Source organism: Miscanthus floridulus, chromosome 1, assembly GCF_019320115.1.
Source record: "Miscanthus floridulus cultivar M001 chromosome 1, ASM1932011v1, whole genome shotgun sequence".
NCBI lineage: Eukaryota > Viridiplantae > Streptophyta > Magnoliopsida > Poales > Poaceae > Miscanthus > Miscanthus floridulus.
Genome location: NC_089580.1, coordinates 21,544,932 through 21,571,164, shown reverse-complemented (window position 1 = coordinate 21,571,164; position 26,233 = coordinate 21,544,932). Strand labels below are relative to the sequence as shown.

Here is a 26,233-nt window from a genome sequence, read left to right as displayed (position 1 = left end):
GGGTAGTGAGCACGCACCATGCTTAGCACATGTGCGCCTGTGTACTCACCCGCCTCCTTCACGAACTCCTGGAACCATCCACATGCCTTTTGGCATCTATCAACCAGTCTGAGCTATGGCATCCTTGGCACGTCCTCTATAAGCGCTGGATCGATAAGGTTGAGGACCAGCAAAATGCCCGTTGCCACTTCCTAGCACCAATTTTTCCATGTGCCCCGATCCTTAGTGATCTCTTGGCACTATGCCTTCCAGCCGTCCCGATCTTTTATCACGGCCTCCAGATGCTTCTTGGCATTAACTTTCACAACTGTAAACCGCACAAGCTATTACAACGTCATACCATGACAAGATAAGGCGGGCAACAAAAGTGAGCAAAGGGGTTTGGAAAACTTACTTTTTAGTTCCTCTTTCATCTTGGTCGTGTGGTCCCGGAGCTACGACTGGTCATGCGCCAGTTTTCTATTGTCCTCCTTCAGGCAATCACACTCTACGACCGCACGACTATTCTCCTCTCGGAGACGGACCACTTTGGCTTCTAAGCCTACACTACAGCTGTTACTACCAACAACGCAACAACACTTGTCATGCATTTGTTGTGATAATTTGACTACTTACTTGTTCTTTCTTGCTCTTTGTTACTGAGCTAGACGACCAGGTTCTAGTTCTAGGACTCTTGCTCCATCCTCTCATGATTGGTGGCTTCAAGTTGGTGGCGCAAGCGTTCCATCTCTACCATCAGCTCTTTATTGCTTGCAGCGATCCCCTCGATCTGGTCAAAGGACTTCTTACGGTACCTTACGGTCTTCATTAAGTCCTGTGTGCAAAAAGATAAGTAAGAAAGTTTGACTAGACAGCAAAATTAGGTGGTGAAGCAAAGCATACCTGGACCTCCGTCACCAGTCGTTTCGCCGCTCATTCAACTTTCTTGGTCTCTTCGACCTCTGGAATTTCCTCATGAATAACCCACTAGTCGTTCCGCCAACACGACACATACACATGTTGTTGCTTGTCCAGTGGACAGCCCAGGACCTCCTCTACTTCATCCTCTTTGGGCTCTTCTTCGGGTATCGGTGCTGGTCCGGAGTTGGTAGCTTCTGTGATCACTATGGCTTTTCCACGGGCTGTAGCATCGACAAATGCGCTCTGTGCTCTCACCTCTAACCGCTGCTCCTTGGTATGTTCCATTACCCTTGGTGCTGAGGTGTTGTCCTCAGCAGGGTTAGTGCTCGGAGCACTTGTGCTTGGCTCAGCTCTTCCCTCGGCCCCCTACTCGGGGACTGTTGTCTGACCGCTTGTTTGCTGAGGCCCCGATGGACCTTCTGCCATGGGTTCCTTGATGGCCGGCTACTAGGCAGTCTCCTCTGCAATAGCTGGTGGAGCCATGCCGCTACTGGCTAGTTGGTCCAGATTTTCGGTGGATGCCGAACTAGTACATCCAAGATAAGTTCAGAAGGCCACCACAATCAATACAAATTGCAAGCTTACATCAAAGTTACAAATACTTACATGTTGGAAGCATGGAATGATGTGGCAAAGGCACGTCTCTTTGGCCATGCTCGCTCCACGTGCTATGTGGGTGACACCTGGTCTCCCTCTAGATCTAGCACCGACGCTAGGGCTTGGTGCTCGACCCCTCCACCGCTTGTCCTTCAGGCTACAGTGGTCGGCGATGTGGGTCCTATCGGCACGGAGGAGCCACCTTGCTCCATCGACTCCAGTTGCCTCCTCTTTCGAGGGATGAGTTGAAAGATGTCTGCATCCTCTCCCTCCTCTACGTCATCGTCCGACAGAGTCAAGGGAAGAGCTGACCGCTGCCTCCTCTCCAACTCCAAGCATGGCCCAGTCGATGTCTTCGACCCCGATGCTAGTCTAGGCGGTTGGGTCGGCAACTTGCGGCTAATCTACACCAGGGGTGGCGATGCAAACACTGTTGCTCTATCCCAACCATTAATCTGGGAAACAAATAGGAGATAACATAGTAAGTTCCTATTACAATATAAGACTACGGGTATAAGGCAAGATGAGTTACCTTTGGGGGAGGTCGGGCGAGCTTGAAAGCATGCTCGATGTCGCTCAATCTGACATAATTTGGATCAGTTAAGTTAAATAGCTCTCTAATTCTGGCCCTGACTTTGATCTTGTCAAGCGCCTCCTGCCTCATCCTCGTCGGGTCTGCGCTACCTTGGTACTCGTAGCCAGGATGTACCCTCCTCTAGTAGGGTTGGATCTGTCAGCTGATGAAGCTCCCAACCACGCTCGGACCATCTAGTTTCTTCCACGGGATCATCCCAAGTATTTCTAAAATATGTTCCAGGTGCTCGGGCTTCTCTGACTAGCTTGTCCTCTTCTCTGGAATGAACCCCATGTCGCACAGTGTGATCGTGTTCGGTTCTTCGTGGATGTAGAACCATTTCTTGTACCAGTCGTCAAGCGACATGTTCCAAGGGCAGTGCAGGTACTAGGCCTTCATCCTGTCATGGAGGTTGAGGTACACACCTCTGGCTATCTTCGAGCCGCCACTTCCTTTCTTCCATAGACAGAAAAGATGACAAAAGAAGTCGAAATGGGCCTAGAAGCCGCCATATGCTTCGCAAAGATGAATGAAGGTGGAGACAAGGAGGATCGAGTTGGGATGCAGATTGCAAATCCCAATCTCGTAGTACAGACAGATCCCCTGAAGGAAAGGGTGCACTAGAACCCCAAAACCCTGCTTAAAAAAGTCTTTGAAAACCACGATCTCACCTGGTTGTGGATCGGGATACCCCTCGCCCTCTGGCTCACGCCATCCTACGAGTTTCGTGTTGTGGAGTACTCCCATGGTGATGAGGTCTTTAATGGTCTACTCGTTGCTTCTTGATTTCCACCACTCCTTCACCATGACTCCTGCTTTCTTCTGGGCATCACTTTTCGCCATGAATTCGGCCTTGCTGATGAATGAGGAAACGGTGGAGGATTGATTGGTGGTGATTTTGGAGGTATTAGGGCTGGCAAGAGGAAGAAGAAGGCTGCGGCGGTGAATGGTAATGGGGTTCAGTAGAAAGTAACTTACCAATTTTATACTATATTTAACCAAGAGTTCTGCCATTTCATCTGCCCGAGATTCTTGGGAGTCATGCGCACGCACCGCAGACGGTTGTTCTCACAACCTCGAGATCTATGCCAATATATGCGCAACTTTGTTATCAGTGTATGCGCCTCTTCGTTACCAGTGTGAGAGGGTCCATGTTGATGCACCTACTTATAGGTGCCACGTAACTTTTGCTTGAAAGGACAAGAAGGCAGTATGATGTGCTATACCCGTCTACTTTTTTGACCAGACGTGTCAGATTGGATTTGACAGAGCAAGTAAATAAATAAATACACAAAATAATAGTACAAGTTAATGTAGACAGGGATCCTGATCTTCCATCAGGTTCAAGATAAACAATGATTTGTTTGGAGAGCGACACATCGATCCGGCTTCAGATCACAAAGACCCAAACCCTGTAACCTCAGCACCACGTCTCCTCTGGTTATCAACCATGTCACAATCTGGTTGACCTCGCCAAGAAGGCTAATCCCTACTGTGAATCAAAGAACACAAGCAAGAACAAGATAAAATGTAACTCAATTGAAGTGACAATTGCAGATGAATGATTAAGCACTTGAAGTTGGGGTCTTGCAAACCGATAATGGTGACTGTTCAATGACAGATTGGTCTAAAACAAAACCCAAAACCTAATATAGGTAGTGGCTACTAATTATATAGCCTAAGGGATGTCCAAGGACCCCTCTTCACATCCTAAAGGTGTCCCAACACATTACAAGGCCCAACGGCCCAAAAGACGATGACGCAGCGCCGTGATAGATTCTGGACATCAATTTGTTTCGACGATTCCCATTGATTCTGATGGAATTTTGATGTGGGACCACTTCCATTGGTTTCCTTATGAAATTATCTTTCCATCCATATATGGATTATAAAAAACGGAGTTCGTATGCATCTTGGGCGTCTATTTTATTGCAGACTGGTCCTGACGGCCGAGGCAGACTCGAACTCGGATTGGACTGGGCCTCTGGCTTGGCTTGGACGTCCTTGCTGGCCTCCTAAGGTGGTGGCCAAGGAGGAGGACGTCCAAGGGCTTTCTTGGTGGGTTCTCCAAGTCCTTGGGGTGTGCTCCCACTTGGGCCAGGGTCGCAGCAGGGATATCTAACAAGCCTATGACGACAGTGTAGCTCCTGTCAGAAATAGCTATAGAATATATTGGTGATTTGGAGGCTTTGCCGATGTGATATTGAGATGGAACTAGATCTATTTGAAAGCTTATCAAACAAGCTTTCCATCAAGTGCTCATTGACCTCGATTGCACTCTAGATGGATGAGTTATGGCCTTCCCAATGAGGCACTGTCGGGCTGCCGACAAACCAAAAGTTCAACTTTGATGAACTTCCATTATGAAACACATTTGAACCTACAATCAAATAGTGACATGTACATGTGGAACCAAGTGAATTATAACCAAAGCCACTATGCAAATGTAGGAATGAGCGCACCTTATAATCATTGTTCGTATCCAAAGGTGCCATGTCCTCATCATCCTCCCCTTCTTGACAACAAACCGTCCTCGGTTTGAGCTTAGCTGGTGGACAAGTTGTCGGTAGTAGCCAACATTGCTCTCCTTCTTGAAATTTAACCTGTTGCCTCATTACAAAACTTGGGGATTTCAACATGACAACATTATCGCTATTGGTGCCCTCTAGTTGATCATATTTTTGCACAATGAAAGGAGATTTCAGAGTTGAGCAAATATAGACACGATGCACCATATACTCTCCTTTACAATTATATTTGCCAATAAAGTGACATGTACATCTAGATAACCATGGCAATCCAACACATTTAAGTCTCTTCTAAACTACTAAGAGCATATAAAGTATCAAACTCAATATAACCCAAAGTATTTGAAGAATAGAATAATTTCTTTTCTTTTTTTCGGTAGCAATAGGAAGCAAACGTTTATGTTCAGCATAAGTAATTGGTTCCAAAACATGGAAAATTGAAGCATCATCAACTAATTCATCTTTATCACAAGGAACATCAAGCAAATTATCATGGGACAAAGATAAATCAAGAGAGGGTTCCACTAACAATTGCTCTATGATAGCATGGTTTATAGAAAAATTTAGTACATTAAGACAATTTTCACCTTCCGTGAGTGTAGCACCATGGGCATTACCTATGTTCTCAGCAGGAGTAATAGGTGCATTGTGAAGTGATGGTTCTGAATTTGCATATGAGGTTGTGAGCTCCTCATTTTCTTCCATGTCATCCTCTCGCTTATATACATTATCCTGCAGAAGGTTAGTCATAGCAAGAGGAATAACAACAGACTCTTCCTCTAAATGGTGCACCTTATCATATGAAGTCAAAACAGGAGGTGGATTAACAAAAGTTTCTCGCATAAGGAGTTTCATATCATTCCAAGTTTGAGGTTTATTAGAAGGATCTAAAGACTCCCACCAAGATAAAGCAGAATGTCGCAAAACACTAGCTACATTTTTTACTTTCCTCCTTGGACACATAAAGCGAGTAGCAAATATGTTATCTATGGCAATTTCCCACTCTATGTACTCATCAGCACCTATACCATCATAAGTCGGTGGATACGAATAACCTGTCATTGTTAGAAGACAGCAAAAGACAATACAAAAATATTATCCCTATCAAATGACTATGTGGTTGCAGTGGTGTCACTTTTGACAGCAAGTGGAAGCGTTTTATCAAGCTCTTACAAAGTTCTTACCAACGCAAGCAGTGGGCGGTACAACCGGCGGCTGGTTCGTGATACCTATGAGGCAGTGGTACCAAGATTGCAAGGACCTTTTTTCTGTACTGATCTGAAGTATATATGTGGAGCTTGGGAGGCACGAAAAAAAACAAATATATATATGTGGCACACAAGTCAGTGACAAATAGCAATATTAAATAAATATCCAGATCACTTGTCCTAGTTGCTGGCCTATACGTGTTTCTATCACCAGTTGTGATAAACAAGAGAGGAAATAAGTATTAAAGGTAGCAACGGATATGAACAAGGCAAAATGTACCACAAACAATAGAGCTATTGAGTGTTCCTTATGTGCTCCTTTTCGATATCTTCTATTCTCTTTTACTATTTTTTTTCTTTTATTTTTTGTCCAATCTTTTTTTTTCTTGCTTTTGCTCTTTTGATATTTTTTTCTCAGCAAGGAGTACACAAGAATAAACCACAAAAATTTTGAGCTTAATTGAATAAAAGATGTGGCCTATAGAAAATTAGAATTGTGCTCTAAAAAGCATACCAAAACTTATGGGCCTAGAAACTCAATTTTCCTAATCGAATTTCGCAAATCTAATTTTTTCGAACCCAGCAATGCTGGGATGAAATAGATCTAAAATTTTCTGGCATTCTCCGTAGATATAAAATTTTCCTTGTTTCGAGTTCGGATGCAAAAGTTATGACTGTTTTAAGGAAGCTGCTCGAATCAGGGTTTTAGTGGACACAAGATGCAAACCGATGGTGATACGGAATAACGACGAGTGGAGGGATCAACACAAACTAGAAAAGAACACAATCTAAACCAACAACAAGACTTTAACCTAGGACACAAACTCAACAAAGCGGACTCTGAAATTGAATCATGCAAAGGCTATGGCGCGGATGGTTATAGGACAAAAAACGAATATGGCATTGGACTATAGGATAAAAGCAAAAAACACTCGAACTAAGGGTAAGATGCGAACTTGACGGTATACCTGAAGCTCTGATTACCACTTAATGGGGACGAGGATCCTAATCTTCCGTCAGGTTCAAGATAAACAACTATTTGTTCGGAGAGCGACACACCGATCCGGCTTCAGATCACAAAGACCCAAACTCTGCAACCTTAGCACCACGTCTCCTCTGGTTATCAACCATGTCACAATCCGGTTGACCTCGCCAAGAAGGCTAATCCCTACTGTGAATCGAAGAACACAAGCAAAAACAAGATAAAATGCAACTCAATTGAAGTGACAATTGCAGATGAATAATTAAGCACTCGAAGTTGGGGTCTTGCAAACCGATAACGGCGACTGTTCAATGACAGATTGATCTAAAACAAAACCCAAAACCTAATGTAGGTGGTGGCTACTGATTATATAGCCTAAGGGACGTCCAAGGATCCCTCTTCACGTCCTAAAGGTGTCCCAACACGTTACAAGGCCCAACGGCCCAAAAGACGACGACGCAGCGCCGTGATAGATTCTGGACGTCAACTTGTTTCAACGATTCCCATTGATTCTTATGGAATTTTGATGTGGGACTACTTCCATTAGTTTCCTTATGAAATTATCTTTCCATCCATATATGGATCGTCAAAAATGGAGTTTGGATGCGTCTTGGGCGTCTGTTTTATTGCAGACTGGTCCTGATGGCCGAGGCAGACTCGAACTCGGATTGGACTGGGCCTCTGGCTTGGCTTGGACATCTTTGCTGGCCTCCTAAGTTGGTGACAAAGGAGGAGGACGTCCAAGGGCTTTCTTGGTGGGTTCTCCAAGTCCTTGGGGTGTGCTCCCACTTGGGCCAGGGTCCCAAGGATGTCTAACAAGCCCATGACGACAGTGTAGCTCTTGCCAGAAATAGCGACATAATATATTGGTGATTTGGAGGCCTTACTGATGTGATATTGAGATGGAACTAGATCTATTTGAAATCTTATCAAACAAGCTTTCCATCAAGTGCTCATTGACCTCGATCGCACTCCGGATAGATGAGTTATGGCCCTCCCAATGAGGCACTGTCGGGCTACCAATGAACCAAAAGTTCAACTTTGATGAACTTCCATTATGAAACACATTTGAACCTACAATCAAATAGTGACATGTACATGTGGAACTAAGTGAATTATAACCAAAGCCACTATGCAAATGTAGGAACGAGCGCACCTTATAATCATTGTTCGTATCCGAAGGTGCCATGTCCTCATCACAAGTGGCATTTGGTTTTTCGCCGCACCTCTCGTGCTCGGGGACTGTCCAGACCACTACCGTCCTCGGGGACAGTCCAGACCACTACCGTGCTCAAGGACTGTCTAGACCACTACCGTGCTCGGGGACTGTCCAGACCACTGCCGTGCTCGGGGACTGTTCCGACCACTACCGTGCTCGAGGACTTTTCTAACCACTATCGTGCTCGGGAACTATTCCGACCACTGCTCAGAGACCGCTCTCCTTGGCTACATGTGATTTGTACTCACATACAGTTGAGAGGCATTTATTTAGACCTTGCTACAAGGCTTATACTTCGCCTTCCAGGAAGCTCGGGGACTACATCGGTATGATGCACCTACCGGTGCATCTCGTATTGCTTGTACAACGATTGGATTCTTAACTTCAGTGGACATTCTTTTTAGACCCTGGCACCATGTGCCTATGTCACCTACTACCAGGCTCGGGGACTAAGTGGGCACACTTCACCTTGCGGTGAATGTGCTTATTTTATCAACCCCTACGCTCTGACTGTTCGCCAGAACTACTATTGTCCAAGGGTCACTTATATTTCTTTTCAGAAATACAAGTGGTCTGGCCCACTAGAAGACAACACGTGGCCCGACCAATCTGTTCAGAATCCCACGCAAGGAATCAAGGCAGATTTAGAGGTCAAACGAGATCCTGGTCAGTTAGAACATGAATCCTTATCCGGCCACCTATGGCAATTGTAACTGGCTAGGATTAGTTTCCAGATCTATAACCCTACCCCTCGGACTATATAAGGCGGGCAGGGGACCCCTCTAAAAACATCTCTCATTGACATACAACAATACAATCAGACGCAGGACATAGGTATTATGCCTTTACGGTGGCCAAACCTAGATAAAATCTTTTGTCTGTCTTGCGTCACCATCTTGTTTGTAGCTTGCGCATCTGTGTGCCGATAATCTACTACCTTGGGCATACCCCTAGGTAGACTGCCGACCATATTTCATCGACAGGGCATCTGCCGCTTACTTCTGAGCAGCTTGCCGGGCCTGACCCTCCAGTCCTTGGGAAGGTGTGGCTGGGACTTGTACTTTCTGAGCCCCTACGGAACGTACGACCCCTAATCAAGAAATAGGAAAAGCAGAGAAAAATGCGCAGATTACAGAAGGGAACAAACCAGGCGGGACACGATCGAAGAGTTGAAAGGTATGGGCCTCCATTTGACCCTCTCCTTGGGCCTTAGCTATAGCACCCAGCCAATGCGACTCTAGACCTCATCGTCCGGTAGATCCTCCGACGACGTATGGTCTGGGTTTGAAAGGCCGTCATACATCCACATCTGCTGCACCCTCTCTGCCAATGGTATGACCCAACGGCGTTACAGGGTGTGAAATACCCACACCCCATTAAGACTGCTCTTCACAAGCTTTCAGAGCTCTGCCTCAATGACTCCCACCTTGTGCTTCTCCTTTTTAGCGCAGCCCCACGACCAACTTTCTTTTTTCTCCAGCCTCCTGTCGGTGAACACCGAGAATGGCGCCGCCGCTGGATTCCTGATGTAGAACCACTCCCCATGCCACCCCTGATTGGAGTCATAGGGGAGGTACCTAGGATACGAGTCTCCCATGCCCAGCTTCCTCTGTAGGGTGAATCCTCCCACCGGTGTGATCTCAGCCGAGTCCCCCACTGTCAAGGCTCTCGGGGAGAAGAGCCGTCGGAAGAAATCCACGTGTGGCTCCATCCCAAGGAAAGCCTCGCAGATAGTAACATAACCAGTGAGGTGCAGCACCCCCATTGGATTGAGATGCTACAACTCCAGGCCCACTCATTGAGAAACCCACGCAGGAACCAGTGCACGGGGTATCCCAAACCGCGCTCATGGAAGGTAAGGAATGAAACCACCTTGTCGGAACGAGGTTGCAGGAACTCCTCCTTTCCGAGGACCCTCCAGTGCGCCACCTCCTATAGCAGCAGAAACCCCTTCTGGACGAAGGCCTCTAGCACCGACTTCCTCACGGTGGATGACTTCCAGTCCGACATCCTCACTCTGGATTGCAAAAAGAATAAGTAAGTTCTTCTCTTCTGCTCTCACCCTCTCCCTTCTCTTTCCTAGAGACCGCCGTGGCTCTCAGGAACGCTCACGGCAAGAAAAGAAGGAGGGCGATAGAAGAAGAAGAACATGCAAAAGAACGGAACAAAAACCTCTCCCTACTCCTACTTAAAAGAAAAAGGATGGCGGTTAGGGAAGGATGCGCTAATCGGGGAAGGCAGAACGGCGGAGCGAGAATTTCTCTCTTTCCCATTTAATGCAGATGGGACGCCCCATGACTGACGGGACATACCCAGCATGATGAAACGGCTCCTAATCAGGTGGGATGTGACCGGGACATGGCCCACCACCACTGCACGATCAACCACTACCGCGCACCGGGCACGAAAACCAAAGCGCCACCGCACGCGGACGACTCCCTGTCTCCCCAGGCCAGACCTAGAGAGATCCAATAGCGAAATCTCCGCCAGGAGAGATCAACCAGCCTCCTAAGTCGATCAATTCACTCAGGATAAACACCTAAGATACAGGTCCTGGTCAGACTTTTCCGCCTGGAGCTATCCGAACCCCGTCTCTCAGGTCCCGGTTGGACGTCTCCGACTAGAGCTCTTTGAACCCCGTCTCTCAGGTCACCAAGATCCCGGTCGGACATCTCTGACTAGAGCTCTTTGAACCCTATCTCTCAGGTCACCAAGGTGAGCATGTGTTCATTAATACAAACAGTTCACACAAGGGCTAACCCACGATTGACGAGCATAGGTCCTGGACTAACGTTTCCGACTGGACCCCTTCGAACCCCGTCTCTCCAGTCTTCAAGGTAAAACACTATCAAAGCCTCTCTATTTCATTACAAATCATTCATACATCCATACGCGCATTCATCTCATACGCCTGAACCCCCCGGATGGTTAGGGCATGAACCGCCCGGGGGCTCGGGAACTAAGCATCGCACGTGCAGCGAAATGCACCAAAATGCTCTGTGTTGCGCCACGAAGTGGTGGCTTGCCTCATTTGACATGAGCAACCAAACAGAGCCAGGGGAGAAAACCATAGATGAGCACCATGCGGCCTTCGCCCGGTCTGGCAAACTGGGTCATCTCAACCTTCTCGTTTGATCCTGAACCTCTCGCCAAGCCCACAGAATCTCCATCGAGGGGAGGCCGTCAGGCCACCCGGGTCGGTCTATGGAATGACCTAGGCATCTACCGGGCTATAGGTAAAGGAGTAGTGGAATGCCACAAGAGGGCAATGCTGACCCCATCATGAACAACGGACCCGGATTCCACTCAATCACACCCGTTAGCGAGCTCACCGAGCTAGTCTTTGAGCCCGAGCGATCGGGACAGGTGACAAAACTTAGCCCCTCCGGTTGTGAGGAACCAGATGGGGTAGCGCAAAACAACTCACAGGCCCTCATGAAGGCCCAACAAGGCTCGGGGGCTTAAATGCCATGGGACCACGACTCTAAACTCACGTCGACGGGATAGGCAACATCCGACTATGGCTCTTGGGACCACGACTCCGAACTCGCGTCGACGGGATAGGCGACATCTGGCTATGGCTCTTGGGACCACGACTCTGAACTCGCATCGATGGGATAGGCGACATCTGGCTATGGCTCTTGGGACCGCGACTCTGAATTTGCATCGACTAGATCAGCGACATCCAGCTATGGCTCTTGGGACCGTGACTCTGAACTCATGTAATGGCTTCACTAACTAAAACTAACTCTCTCGATCCACGGCAAGCACCGACACCTAGGACTACTCATGACTCCACCTTACCGATCCCATGGTGCACACTGACGCCAAAGATCGAACTCTGTTGCATCCAAAACTAAGCTATTTCCGTTCATAGCGCGCATCGATGCCAGGGCTTGTTTCAAAACTAAAAACTTCCTCGTCCGATCCTCGGCACGCACCGACGCCGAGATCAATAAGTTCTATCTCAATCCAATCCCCGCGCTTAAAAAACACCTCGGCTGCACAACGATGCCATGATTAAACAAAATCACGTCTTAAAACTCAAAACATGCGCACCCATAGACACCACACAAAGAACCCCCCAGCTGGTTCTGCTCGAACCACCCGGGGGCTCGGGGGCTACACCCGCAGGTGCGCTCACGCGCACCCGCCAGCAAAACGAAAAATCCCCTGGACGATTCGACTCGAATCGCCCGAGGGCTTGGGGGCTCCTGTCGGGTTCATAAACCCGGGGTCGCTCAAGGACCGGCTTCCGTGCCCGGGCTCGACCTAGGAAAACAACATATAATTCATGGGCCGGTCCAAAAATCTAAAACACAGCGGGCCGGAAGGGTAGTCCGATCACCGACCGGAAGGTCTACCCTTAAGAACAAATGCCCGTTCGTCAACTTCTTCGATCCACCTCTCTGACCAGAGCACTCGCTTTAGGCACCAGCCGTCTCCAAGCAGACTCTCCAATCGGAAGGCCTAGCCCAAAACGCTGCTTCCGACTCTGACCCCGCAACCGGGGCTCATGGGAACCCTGCTCACCGCTCTTCTCCGATCGACGCACTAAGAGCCGACTAGGGCAATCCGACCAAGGAGACATGCGGAGAAAGGCAAGGCATGGCTCACAAGTCAAAACCACTATACCAGGGACCATACCCTACACAAAACAGTGCTCTATAGCCACCCTAACACAAAGTATTATAGGGGCTGCTAGAAACTCCCATATGGTAAGCCCCCCCCCCCCCGTGTTTCTCTAGACATCGATCACAGTATGGGCTCTAGGATCTGCTATGCTGGGTGAACATAGCGTGACTCCTCATATGCCACTAGGCATCAAGAAGTATTTTTGTAGGTTTCGGCGTCATCCTTCCTGAAGAAGATAGCTCGACCTCCCGTGCACATCTGACATCCTACAGCGACATCGATAGTATTAGGGGGTGTCGACCATTATCCAGTTTTTATCGCCGTAGGCAGCAAGGCTTAGAAACATCCGTACTCTCTCCCTCTCACCTATAAAGCCATCCCCTTCATCTATAAAAGGGGATACGCTCCCTCCAACAAGGGGGGATCGACTTCTTCAAACTCAGACCCACTAGATCGACATCAACACCCCCAACCACAGGACCACCCAGTTCCAACCGTAACCCTTCCAGTCGGAGGCAACCGAACCTCTTGTACGCTCCCTCCTTTCTCCTTCTTATTTGTAACCCCACTACAGACTTTGAGCACCTAGGCTTGGGAATAAAGTCACCGACCGACCCCGACTGGACGTAGGGCACGTTGCCTGAACCAGTATAAATCCTGTGTCATTGAGTGCTAGGCCACCTCCGATCGCAACGTGCAGCAAAACTATAAATATTTACTAGTAGTCACTTTCTGCACTGACACTATTACAAGCATTCATCAATCAAGAATTAACTAAACATGTTTAGCCAAAACAAGAGCAAGCTAAAGCAATTAGCTTAGCACATGCCCAGAATCTAGAGAGCAACATAGAAGGTACTTGTTTCAAGCATAACTAGAGTTATAGGCATCAAACAAAGGTGATCCTAGACTTTTTGAAAAGATTAAGAAGTTGTCTACAACTTTATTATTTACACCTAGAGCTGATTCAAAGGTTAACAAGATTGAAAAACACTAACAAGCAGATCTACATAAACTAGGATAGAAAACTGCCATGAACTTCAAAAATGCATATCTGAAGTTCTAGACATTTAGCAAATATGATTCTTAACTTTCTGTAAATCTTATTAAGTTATATATAACTTTCTTATTATCATCTTAAGATGGTTTAATAGCCAACAAGGTCAAACAATACAATGAAGATATCTCTGTCTAGATTTAGACACAACCTGTCATTCCATTTTGAACAGCTATAACCAGAGTTCTAGACCAGCAAAAGTGGTGCTCTTAGACATTTTGAAAAGCTTAACAAAAACACAACAATTCTTCTATTATTACCAATACATGATTCCATGTTTAAATAAGCCAAACAATACAATCATTCAGATCTATTTAGAGGACATGCAAAACCTAACAGCAAACTTCTAAAATCTATAACTTCTAAACCAGCAGGCCTAAAATCATGAAATTTTAGGACAAGCAAGATAAGGAAAATATCTACAACTTTGGTATTATCCACATTTTTAGAAAATAAAATTTACATCATGAAAATATCTCCACCATAGAAACTGTATATGCAGCCATAACAACACATATACAACTATATGCATTTATCAATTATGTTGTCAACAACTAACATTTTGTTGTTATATATGCAGCTCCTAATCATAACCAAGCAATCACATTACTTATCAGCAATTATTCGAAGCACTACATGGCATAAACACATGCATCTATTAACAAACTTTCATCCTCTACTTATATAATACACAATATATATTATTTTTAGTGCTATATAAGAAGAACTAGTTTGGGGCTGAGAATTTTATTATGGCTACTGCACAGATTTCATATGCTCAAGTTTTATAATTTAATTACTATGAAAAAGACAAATCTTAATTATCAATAAACATGTAAGGACAAGATAAATATGAAATTCAATATTTTCTATAAACATATGGCTATATAAAGGTTCCTTAGGTTATAACAACATTATGCCAAGGTAAAGGAACAACATTTTCCATTTTTGTATCTTTATTTTCATTATAAATCATTTAAAACCATTTATTAAGCACTAAACAAACTAAATCAATAAATCAATCATACTGCATCCAATGAACCTAAAATTGTTACCACAACACACATATAGCATAAGTAGCCCACCATAAAAATTTCACAGCAATTTGAGCACCACAACTCTAGATATGAATTTATTCCTAGAAAACCCTAATTTATAAAAATAAATAAAAACATCAAAAACATTCCACTAACACATGTCATATTATGACTCTACCGCATAGATTTATCCTCAAGGATTTCAAAACATCTTCATTTTCTATTTTACGATTTACTATGATTTTTCAAAATTTTAGCTGATTAAATGTAATAAAGGAAAATATAAAAGAAAAACACATTTGCACTGAGGACCCTGAACTTTCCACTTAAACAGATTCCAGCAAAAAGGTCCTTCTAGGCACTATTCAATAGAATCACAGACTTCGTAGATAGGTCATTCCCTTCCTTCAAATTCTTGCCCGCGGTCCTTCTTCTTCTATCGAACAGAGCAGGCAGGGGACCGACTTCCGACCGGCTGAGGCGGCGCCGACGACGAGTTGTAGGGCCATGACAAGCCCTGGCCTGCGTGCACCTACGCAGGGCTTTGGCTCGGCCGGCGCTGGCCTGGGGAGACCCGACCACGCGCGTGCATGGTCCACCCGCAGTGGCAAGGCGCGTGTGACGCAGAGGCATGATTGGTTTGGGCGAAGGGAATGAAAGTGGTAGCGGCGGCGGGAGCTTGCTCTGCTCGCGTCCATGGTGGTGCTCGGCGTCCATGCTCTGGCGCAGAGCGAGGAGGGGAGCGAGGAGTAGCGCGGTGGCAAAGGCAAGGCCGGTAGAGAGAGGCAAGAGGCACGCGCCGGCAATGGTGGGGCACGAACTCGTGCTTGATGGCCACATCGGCATTTTGTCGAGCACGTGGCGGGCGACGGTGTGGGTACGATGGGCACCAATTTTGGGCAAGCTAGTCATTAGAGCCATGGATTAGGAGATAATCAGCACCAAACTTGATAGTGTCAGCGAGGAAACGAGGATTAAGGAAGAGCTCGGTTTTTGTTAGTTTTGGGAGGTCAAACTTGGTCAAACTAATCCAAACCTTTTGTATGTCCTTCTCCAAAATATAAACTCCAACTTTTATTTTGGGATCAAGTCAAGTTGCTTAACGAAAACACAAGAACGCGACATGCCAACTATCATTGCCACTAATCTCAGACTTGGAATATTTTCCAAGGCTGAAACAGCAGCACATTCAAACTTATAACCTCTGCTTGACAAGCTTAGACATAGATTCAGCCTTTGGTCTAAAAACAAAGTTTGTAGCACACAAACCAGACTACAACTTTCATTTATGATCAAACACCAAAACAAGTACAGAACTTATAGTTCTACTTTGGTTAAAAGCATAAATTATCCTTTTTGATCCATTGAAGCATTTTCTTGACACTTGCTCAACGTGAACATTTCATAACTTTTGTTCATGAGTTTAATTAGAGTTGTTTGAGCAAGGTTACAATCTTTGGTTGACACCACATGTTCTCATTCACTGGATAAGGCAATTCAAACAAGGACATAACTTGTCATTTCATGTGACTTCTTGATTCTAAACTTTATGAAACTTTTCTAATTGTCAATGTGGGTGGAAATTGATATGAGGCACATGAAAGAAGCACCTTCAACATTACTTAGGTATACATTTGAAAAGGGTCAACATGTAAGCAAAGGTGTGTTGTCCAAGTTTAAGTTGGGGCACATTTTCATAGATTTGACCTTGACACCTTCATCACCACTTCTGAGATAAGGAACTAAAGCTCCTGATTACCACTTAATATGTCATGTTTGAGCTCAAACCCACTGCTTAGCATGTGGCTAACACCTGGGTTGTTACACCGGATGCCATGCTCCACTCACTGCTGCATGCGTTGCTCGTCTAAAAAACAAAATCAACTCCCGCACGCCTTGCCCCGCTCCGCTCCTGCCCTTACCCCTTTCGTGCTCCTCATCCCCTGCCGCAGCGCACCAACACCCAGCGTCCTCCCTCACCGAGAGCCCCAACACCCGCAAATTCGACGGCCCTCTCCTCCGCCCCGGCGAGATCCACTCAGCACCGACGAGATCCATGGAGGTGGCGCGTTGGTGTTGCAGGGGAGTGGGCGGTGCTCTCCCCACCCCCGGTGGCATCCTCTCTCACCCCGGCGACCGAGCTCCCACCACCCCGCGCGGCCATGGTGCTCCTCGTCCCCCATCTCCCACCGTCGCTGTCGAGCCAAGCCCGATACTAGTGGCGCTAGTGGCGGTGGTGCTCGTGCGCCGCCGCTCGCCGCCGGCTCTCGACCCCGACGGCCGGAATCGATCGGCCCAGGCTTCTACTCTCCTATGTTGCAAATGTATGTTTTAGGTGTTTCAGTCATTTCAAAGATATGTTGCAGTTGTTTTTTATGAATGTTGCAAAAGTAGATCGGGGGATGTTGCACATGTTGCATATGTTGCAAGCGTTTGTTCAAAATGTTTCATCTGTTTCCAGACGTATGTTGCAATCGTTTTTTATCTGGATGTTGCATATGTTTTTACACATATGTTGCAACGGTATGTTTTTAATGTTTCAGCTGTTTCAGTCTTATGTTGCAGTAAGTGTTTTTCATGTTTCACACACATGTTGTAAGTGTATGTCCCAAATGTTTCATTTGTTTCAAATGTATGTTGCATTTGAGTGTTTCATGTTGCAAATGCAGACTGCCGGCGTTGGTGTCCATGAGGGTGGGTAGGGCCAAGCCGTAGCCACCCATGCATGGAGGAGGTGCATGCCGCCACCGGCGGTGTGGCGAGGTACAGGCCGTGCGGTGCTGTTGTGGAAGAGGCGGGGGCGAGTCTTCCGGTGGCCTGGAAGAGACGTGCGCCGCGACGGTGTGGAAGACGCGGGGGCAAGTCATCCGAGCAGCATGGGCAGCGGATCTGAAGCGGGCGGTTTGGATGCGAGCGCGGGAAACGGAGCTGGCGCGGGTGGCGCGCGAATCCAAGTAGACGGGGCGGAGTAGCCGCGGGCGTCCGGGAGCTAGTCAATCCATTTGTGTAATTTGCTTAATTTTTTTCTTGACCTTCTTCGTTTCTTGAAGGGATGTAACTTTTTATACTTTTACCTTTATTTTCAATAAAATTTCAGTAGGGGTTCACAGCCCTCCTGTTTCATAAAAAAAAGGTGTACTGTTGGGTCTGGAGCTGTTCATGTGCTACAATGAGCAAGGAACCATGCGCAACTATCCTTCTAGGTGTTCCTTAATCTTCCTTTGTTGCCTCAACAAAACGTGGACACACAGCACCCCAGTGCTGCCCAGAGGTTTAATTTCCTTGGTTCTGGAATCTTGGGAAGCATCTATATGCTTGGATCCAGACATTCCTAAACAGACCTACACTGACCTTGTTTCTCACGTTAACCGGCGTGTGTTGATGATACTAATTAGGAAGATCGATTGAGTGGTAGTTGCTCATTTTAACAGAGATTCACTGGACAAAAATATTCAGAAAATTCTCCGTCAAGATCTAGTCTGTAATTGTATTTCTTTTCAGTTTCTATAAGATCTTAAAATCTGCTTTCATCTGAGCAAAGGAGAAATGAGGTACCCGTTCTTTTTGCTTCTATATTTTCAGAAATATTAAGAATGCATTAGTTCACTTCTTTTGCACTACAATTCTCAAATCCTTTTATTGATTTTGTCATGGTGAAAAAACCTTTTTTTCCTTTGTTATCAGTAACACCCACTACTGTTCTGAAATGGAACGCCTCAGATCAGAATACTACTCTAAAAGCAATGGAGGCAGAAGAGTGCTTTGGTTTGACCTTTGAGTAGCACCAATACTGTATAGAGGCTTTTGCCTTTTTGTGTAAAACACTACGGTAGTCTAGAAACTTATGACTGATTCATAACATTTGTCTATTCCACAATTTGTGACAAATGGCACATGACACATCTGGCCATTTTTCTGCCTCCGAATCTCTTACTTCCCCACATAGTTTGATTGGACTGTCATAACCTGTATCCCTTCTGTTCAGATTCAGCTGCTGACAACTAGATCTGCACCTTGTTTGGCCACAGGTTGTGCTCCTCTCCTGCAATATATATGCTTGTGTATTGTGTGCTGACTGATATTGTTCATCCCATTGTCACCATTTGAAGGTCTGTGGAACAAACACTGGCTGTGTGTTTCGACTTAAGAAATGTAAAGCAGTGACACTGAAGTATCTTACGTTAAAAAAAAAACACTGAAGTAAAGCCGGCACCAGCCTGCATAGCTGCCAGCTGATTAGGTCATCTTGTCTTTTAACATCTCTGCGATCTGTAACGTAATCACTGAAAAATATAGATATAATGTTTTTTGCAATATAAACCAGTCTGCTTACTCGTTAATATTTGTGCAAATGACTTTTTTTTTCTGCCATATCCCCTTTCCTCAGGCTAATAAGCTCATGAATTGATCCCTGGTTCAGGGCAAGACGAATATTTAAAAGATATTTGATGACCAAACGATAACCATAATTCCTTCAAGATGTATGAACTAGAGGCTTAAATGATTGAATATATTTCATCATATTTTCATTGTTTCAACTCCATAATATGATACCTTTCTTCTATGTTATAGAATATTGACTCCATGGTCTGCATGACTGCATCCACCTTGAGAAAAATGGATCTTTATGGCTGTCTCTTTCGCGTTGGTTTAGTTCTAGATGGCAGACAACAAAAGCCTTGGAGTTGCCTTGATTGAGACACTAATGTATTATTAATCGCAAAAAAAAGATTGTGTAAATTTAAACATTTGATTTAATTTGTTCAGGTGGGGAAAATCCCCCCGTTGACCTTTCAACAAAAAATATTTGACATCAGGCTTCAAGTGGACTAGTTTGTATAATCTAAAGGGCAGTTTCTCTTTCATTTAGCTAATTATCTATGCTGATTCTTTTTCTATGTTACACATTTTTGCATCTGTGGTTCTGTCGATGGAATGAGTTGTCTTTTTTTCCCCCAGGGTATGACTCGTGGTTCTGGAAACACACCTGTGCTTAGAAACTGAGTTCTTGTCATGGAGAGTGCCTCGAGCAAAGATGATTTGATGATGATCACATTCAAAACCAGATGGCATTTGATATCAGCAGCAAACTAGTTGACATGAATAATAATGCCAACAAAGAGAACGTGAAAAATACTGAACCTGGCATGGAGTTTGAATCAAAGGAAGCTGCAAAGGTGATCTACATAGCTTATGCTAGCCGGATAGGTTTCTCTGTGCGTATTAGCAAGTCCCGACGCTCAAAGAGTGATGAGTCTAGTATCATGAGGCGTTTTGTGTGTTTAAATGGATGACCTCATAGCATTCAAATTTCACTTCTCAATGCACCTTTCTCTTTTTCTAATACATTTTTCTCTTTTCCCGGTACATCTCTATCTCTATTCCTTGAAGGGCATTTTGGTCTTTTGGTTGCAGCGTTAGGGCGCGTTTAGTTGGCAAAATTTTTTTGGTGTTGGCTACTGTAGCACTTTCGTTTGTATTTGGCAATTAGTGTCTAATTATGGACTAATTAGGTTCGAAAGTTTCATCTCGCGATTTCTCATCCAACTGTGCAATTAGTTTTTTTTTTCGTCTACATTTAGTACTCCATGCATGTACCGCAAGATTCGATGTGACACTTTGGGGTGAAAATTTTTGGAATCTATACAGGGCCTTAGTTTCAGTGAGCGATCCTAAAACATCTTCTAATATGGGACGGGGGGAGCACACATGAGTTGACTGCGGTACCAGACAAGGTACACTACATTCAGTCCAACAGTGAAGTTGTTGCACTTGCAAAAACTAGTGTTCTTCAAGAAAATTTAATAGCGCCAACCATTAATCTGCGGCTACGAAAATATGGAAGGAGTTTTGAGAATCAATCTCCACAGAATCAAGAAATAATAGAGAGTAACCTTGCTGTTGTGCTATTGGGCTGGACGGTACCCAAAAGGTTATTGGATACTTCAAGCGGTTGAATGCTGAGAAACACGTGCCAAGGCATGTTCGCGAAAAAAATGCTGAGAATCCTAACATCTTTTGTAGAGAATGAGGACATTTTTCCATTAGTTTTGTTAACTGTGTCATCACTTGCAAAGTGTAGTGTTCAGTTGTGCATTACTTACTGATTTCACAGAATCCTCCTACGTTTGGTTCTTTCAGTTCAGAACTGGATCGCTGCAATGGGTGCACACCATCCTACATCATTAACTATAAGTTATGATGAAGCCATTGGCTCAGCAGTAGCAAAAGTATTTCCACAGGCATACCATCTGTATTGTAATTCTCAAATATTAAACATATGCAAGGAAAATTTGGCTAATTTATATTATGGAATTGCTTCTTTTGAAGAAATTTGGAGTGTGCATTAATGAGCCTGAAACAACTGAAATATTTGAATCAGGTTGGAATTGGCTCCAGTCTCTATACAGAGAGTTCGGCAAAGATGGGTTCCTGTGTACTTCAAAAATGTTTTTACTGCTGAACTTTCAGCAAATCAAAGACCTGAAAGCTTGAGAAGCTTCTTCAAGAAATACTTCAACAAAACAACAACTTTTTAAACAACAACTGTTTGAACATGTGATGTCTGGATGGGCAGAAAAGGAAGCTCTGGAAGATCTAGCCACATATTTTACCATGCCTATTTTAAAAATTCCCTCAAACATATCGAAACAGGTGTCATAAATATACGCAATAACAATCTTTAACATGTTTGAGGAGGAATTCATTGAATCATTATGATACTATGTTTCCAGTCTGAACAATGATGGGTAGATTACTGTGTACAAAGTCATGAAGGACGCTGGAGCTTCATTCACTGTCAACTATGTATGACATCACTGGCAAGAGGGTTCAATGCAATTGCTGTAAGTTTGAGAGTTCTGGTATCTTATGTCAGCTATACTGAGGTTATTCTTAGCTCTTGACGTGCATACCAGGGTTTTACATACTGAAACGGTGGACAAAAGAAGCGAAGAATGGCTTTGTTTTGGACGAATGTTTGCGGTATAGTGAGCTGCATTGTGACGCACTTAGATATGCCAGGGAAGGATCAACATCAGGGGAGGTCCTCACCTTTGCACAGGAAACTCTTCAGGTTGCCTTTTCTGAGGTGGTTCTCATGAAACAACAAATTGTTAGCTTGCACAATGTGATGAACATGGTGCTACAGACTACAGTGAGCAATTTTTTTTTCATATAATCGTCGAGTTAAAAATAGCTCTCCAGTGCCCTGTTTGCCTGTGTTGTGTCCATTCCTGCTTCATGTACTATATGTGTTTATAGCTAGATATGATTTCACTGACTAATTCAATTTCTTGCCGTTTCATTCGTTGACCCTGTCTGCATCCCTATTTGTTGCTTCAATTAGCAAGAAACTGTTAAAGTCAGCTAGTGATGCTGATGATGTATAGATACGTTGAGAGTTGTCGATAAGCTATTCCAAAAGGTAAATTTACAAGTTATGGGCAAATCTAAACATTGTCTGCATATGCCTAGGCCACACATTGATTGGAAAATCAAGTAGAAAAACTGAAATGAAACACATAGAAACGTTAGAAACCGGCATCATTTTGTTGTTGTCTACTTAAATACGATGAAATTTGCAGGCCGGTTCTTTAGTTCTGTGTATGGTTGGCCGCGTTGTGCAGCCCTTTTGAAGCCATTTGGCCATTGCCAACTAACACAAGACAAAGCAAAACTATCAGGCAGGGACATGTGGAGCACACACACAAAGCAATGAAGGCTCACCCAACGTCCTAGCTGTCAAAGACGTGGCAATTGGCCAACTGCGTATCGGCCCACAATATACTATTCGTACCTTGTAGAAAACCAGACGACGACAGCCAAAGCATCACATGATTCCAGACTCCCTCGCGTTTTGTTTGAAGAAAAAGAGGAAAGATTCCTCATCCCAACAACGAGGATGTGTTGATGAGACGTTCAGAACAACTTTTGAGCAGCAAAGGGTGCTTCATGCGCTGCTAAAGCCTGAACAGCAGAATTATTCTGAAGCATGCAGCAGCACCGCACCCAAGACAGGAGGGAATCTGGTGGAACAGGGGACCGGAATCAAAATGCAACTCCAACGAGGCAAAGTTACAGCGTCTCAATTCTCAAAGGTACATGTATATATAACAGTATAGGTATAGAGAGATCAAAATGACAAAATTTGATATTATTCATTCATAAGACATCAATAACCAATGACAATCTGAACACCATATGTATATGCTAGTAGCCAGGCATCTCATTAAAATTGAATAGACCGAACATATGTGTCCAAAATCACAAGTGAGAAGCATAGGTAGCAATAGATATTACAGTCTTGATGAATAGAAGGACGCGGTGGCCGATAAGCCGGCAGAAAACTTTGTTCATGCTAATGAAGAAACAGCAACAAAAAGAGAGAGAAACAGGGCAGGAGGCTGGTGATAACGCTCCTCTCGGCTTGCATTTCTTGGGCGCAAAGAATTAGAAGCATTTCCTGTGGACGATGGACGGGCCAGACTCATCGTACTCAGCCTTGGCAATCCACATCTGCAGTTGCAAGCAAAATTGTAAGCAGATAGATCAACATTGAGGAAATTGTAATGTCATCTTGTGCAGCAACGTTTGTTTACCTGCTGGAAGGTGCTGAGGGATGCCAAGATGGATCCTCCAATCCAGACACTGTACTTCCTTTCTGGAGGAGCAACCACCTTGATCTTCATGCTGCTAGGAGCCAAGGCAGTGATTTCCTTGCTCATCCTGTCAGCAATCCCAGGGAACATAGTGGTACCACCAGAGAGGACGATGTTGCCATATAGATCCTTCCTAATATCCACGTCGCACTTCATGATGGAGTTGTAGGTAGTCTCGTGGATACCAGCAGCTTCCATCCCAATGAAGGATGGCTGGAAGAGGACCTCAGGGCAGCGGAAGCGCTCAGCGCCAATGGTGATGACCTGTCCATCAGGAAGCTCGTAGCTCTTCTCCACGGAAGAGCTGGTCTTGGCAGTCTCCATCTCCTGGTCGTAGTCCAGGGCAATGTAGGCGAGCTTCTCCTTCATGTCCCTGACAATTTCCCGCTCAGCAGTGGTGGTGAAGGAGTAGCCGCGTTCAGTCAGGATCTTCATGAGGTAGTCGGTGAGGTCGCGGCCAGCCAGGTCGAGACGAAGGATGGCGTGGGGGAGGGCGTATCCCTCGTAGATGGGGACAGTGTGGCTGACACCATCTCCCGAGTCGAGCACGATACCTGAGAGGCAACAGATTTCAGAGATTACTGACTACTGGAGCAAATCAGATTTGAAAATTGCTAAGATCTCTAAATTCCAAAAGGCTACGGTTCAGTAGAGAATCGAATCAGCTCACCTGTGGTACGACCACTGGCATACAGCGAGAGGACGGCCTGGATGGCGACGTACATGGCGGGGGTGTTGAAGGTCTCGAACATGATCTGGGTCATCTTCTCACGATTAGCCTTGGGGTTCAGGGGCGCCTCGGTGAGGAGGACGGGGTGCTCCTCGGGAGCCACACGGAGCTCGTTGTAGAAGGTGTGATGCCAGATCTTCTCCATGTCGTCCCAGTTGCTGACGATTCCGTGCTCGATGGGATATTTGAGGGTCAGAATACCCCTCTTGGACTGCGCCTCGTCACCGACGTAGGCGTCCTTCTGCCCCATCCCGACCATGACACCGGTGTGGCGCGGGCGCCCCACGATGCTGGGGAAGACGGCCCTCGGGGCGTCGTCGCCAGCGAACCCAGCCTGCCAGAAGTTGATGTTGTTAGGGCCCCAGCAGCCACCGAGAACCTTTGCATTCTGAAGAACAAGTGTTTCATCAGGGATCAAATCGGTGGCTTACCTTGACCATACCGGTTCCATTGTCGCAGACGAGGGGCTGGATATCCTCGGCGTCAGCCATTTTCTACCTACAGCAAAGCTCGGCCGGTGCCACATTTGTTAAAACAAGCAGAAATTAAGGAAGCAAATATACAAATTGGACACCGATAGATGGTTTGTTTCCACGAGTTGCTCTACAGAATCTGCTCTAGAAGGCATCAATTCATTGAAGCTATTCTCTGTTTCTATTTTTCTCTAAACATAAGACAGTAGAAAAAAGCTCCCCAAAATCAGCAATTATAACGAGCAAAAAAACATGGCATTGCCCTACCAAACCACAGATCGGGCCATTTCGTTAACGAAAGGCCCGTGACGACTCCAGATCACGCGCGCAGGCAAGCAGATCTGCGGCATTTCAAAGAAACGCGCGCTCCAATTTCCGCGAGATCCGGCCGGATCCGCGGCAGGAGCGCGCAAATGCGAGATCGGATCGGCCTGGCACGACCCGAGCGAGCAATGCCAGGCGGATCTGGGAGAGCCGTACCGCGCCCGGCCCCGCCTCACGCGCTGGCAGAGGCAAGCAGGGAGGGGAACTCTAGCGACAAACAGGGTGAAGGGAGAGACGGTTACCGGAGTAGCGGGGGATCCGCGGCGAGGAGGGGGTGTTGGTGAGCTCGGGCGGGGAGAGGAGAGGAGGGAGAGAGCGGTGGTGGTGATGGTGCGGTAGGGCTGGGAAGGGGTGTATAAAAAGCCACGGCGCGGGGGTGGCGCTGTCGCGCAGCGCTGCGCGAGAGGAGGAGCGCGCTCGGCGCCCCGCGCTGGGAACCATGGCCCCACGCCCTTCCGCCCTCACGACCCGGGTGCGGGAGGGAACAGTGGCCTCCCACTCGCGGGCGGACGGGGGACGGCCAGCCCCGACGTGTGCCGTACGTGCGGACAACTCGCGCCGCTGCCGCGGCACACGGCGATGGTTTCGGTTCCTCCAGCCGGGTCCGCGTGGTGCGTGGATTGGATGTGGTGGACCGGCCCGTGTCAGGACAGACACCGACAGAAATTGGCCCAGCGCTAGTGCTACTCGGCACTTCTGAGTTTCGAATTTGCTCAGTAAAAACTACCAAATTTTGAATGGACATCGCGCTATCTACCACCAAAGTGGTAGGTTTTGAAAATCTTAAGCTGTGCTTCAGCGCGCGTACGGCTTGTCAAGTCTTGCTACTCCTAACATTTTTTTGTTGATATATTTTGTTTTGTCATTTCGACAATGTGCATCTTGAGTAGGAGTGCTAGGCCCTTTCTCTGAAATTTGGCTTATGTTTCTGCTTATGCTGATTTATTGTGAGAGAAATATTGTTCGTTCGTTGAAAAATACTGCTAAGCGGTGCTGTAGAATAGGGCACTGGTCCATATTTCCACAGCTTCATGTGTCCACGGGCCACGGCTAATCTCTCGCATGCAGCTTTACTTGTTGGCTTCTGATTTCTTGCAACTGTTTTGGCAGGCTTCATAGCCCATTGGCTGCAGCTCAAAATCTGTACTCCCTTCACTCCAAAACTAAGGCAGCGTCTCGCAAGCATCATTATATGGATCGTGAAATATACTTTCATACTAAATTTACTTGAAAATATAGATATTAATATTATTCCTTGTATAATTACTCAAGCTTAGAAAACTTTGACTCGTCAGAAAACGTAATATCC

General features: G+C 45.9%; 1 protein-coding gene and 1 pseudogene across 1 annotated transcript; one reads left to right on the top strand and one right to left on the bottom strand.

Annotated features, from left to right (window-relative positions):
* The first annotated feature begins 19,803 nt into the window (after window positions 1-19,803).
* LOC136453135 (protein FAR1-RELATED SEQUENCE 5-like) lies at window positions 19,804-22,109 on the top strand (annotated as a pseudogene).
* An 833-nt stretch (window positions 22,110-22,942) lies between these two features.
* LOC136453912 (actin-1) lies at window positions 22,943-25,277 on the bottom strand. Its single transcript, XM_066454494.1, has 5 exons — window positions 25,167-25,277; window positions 24,559-24,625; window positions 24,068-24,461; window positions 23,338-23,951; window positions 22,943-23,254 (listed from the first exon to the last, which is right to left on the bottom strand). The coding sequence occupies exons 2-5, from the start codon at window positions 24,616-24,618 to the stop codon at window positions 23,189-23,191; spliced, it is 1,134 nt and encodes a 377-aa protein (XP_066310591.1). The 5' UTR covers window positions 24,619-24,625; window positions 25,167-25,277; the 3' UTR covers window positions 22,943-23,188.
* Window positions 25,278-26,233: the final 956 nt, after the last annotated feature.

Coding starts and splice junctions, on each gene's coding strand:
- LOC136453912 (XM_066454494.1), bottom strand. CDS start 24,618: ATGGCTGACGCCGAGGATATCCAGCCCCTCGTCTGCGACAATGGAACC. Junction 23,952..24,067: donor TGCCAGTGGTCGTACCACAG/GTGAGCTGATTC, acceptor GTTGCCTCTCAG/GTATCGTGCTCGACTCGGGA. Junction 23,255..23,337: donor CCCTCAGCACCTTCCAGCAG/GTAAACAAACGT, acceptor TTGCAACTGCAG/ATGTGGATTGCCAAGGCTGA.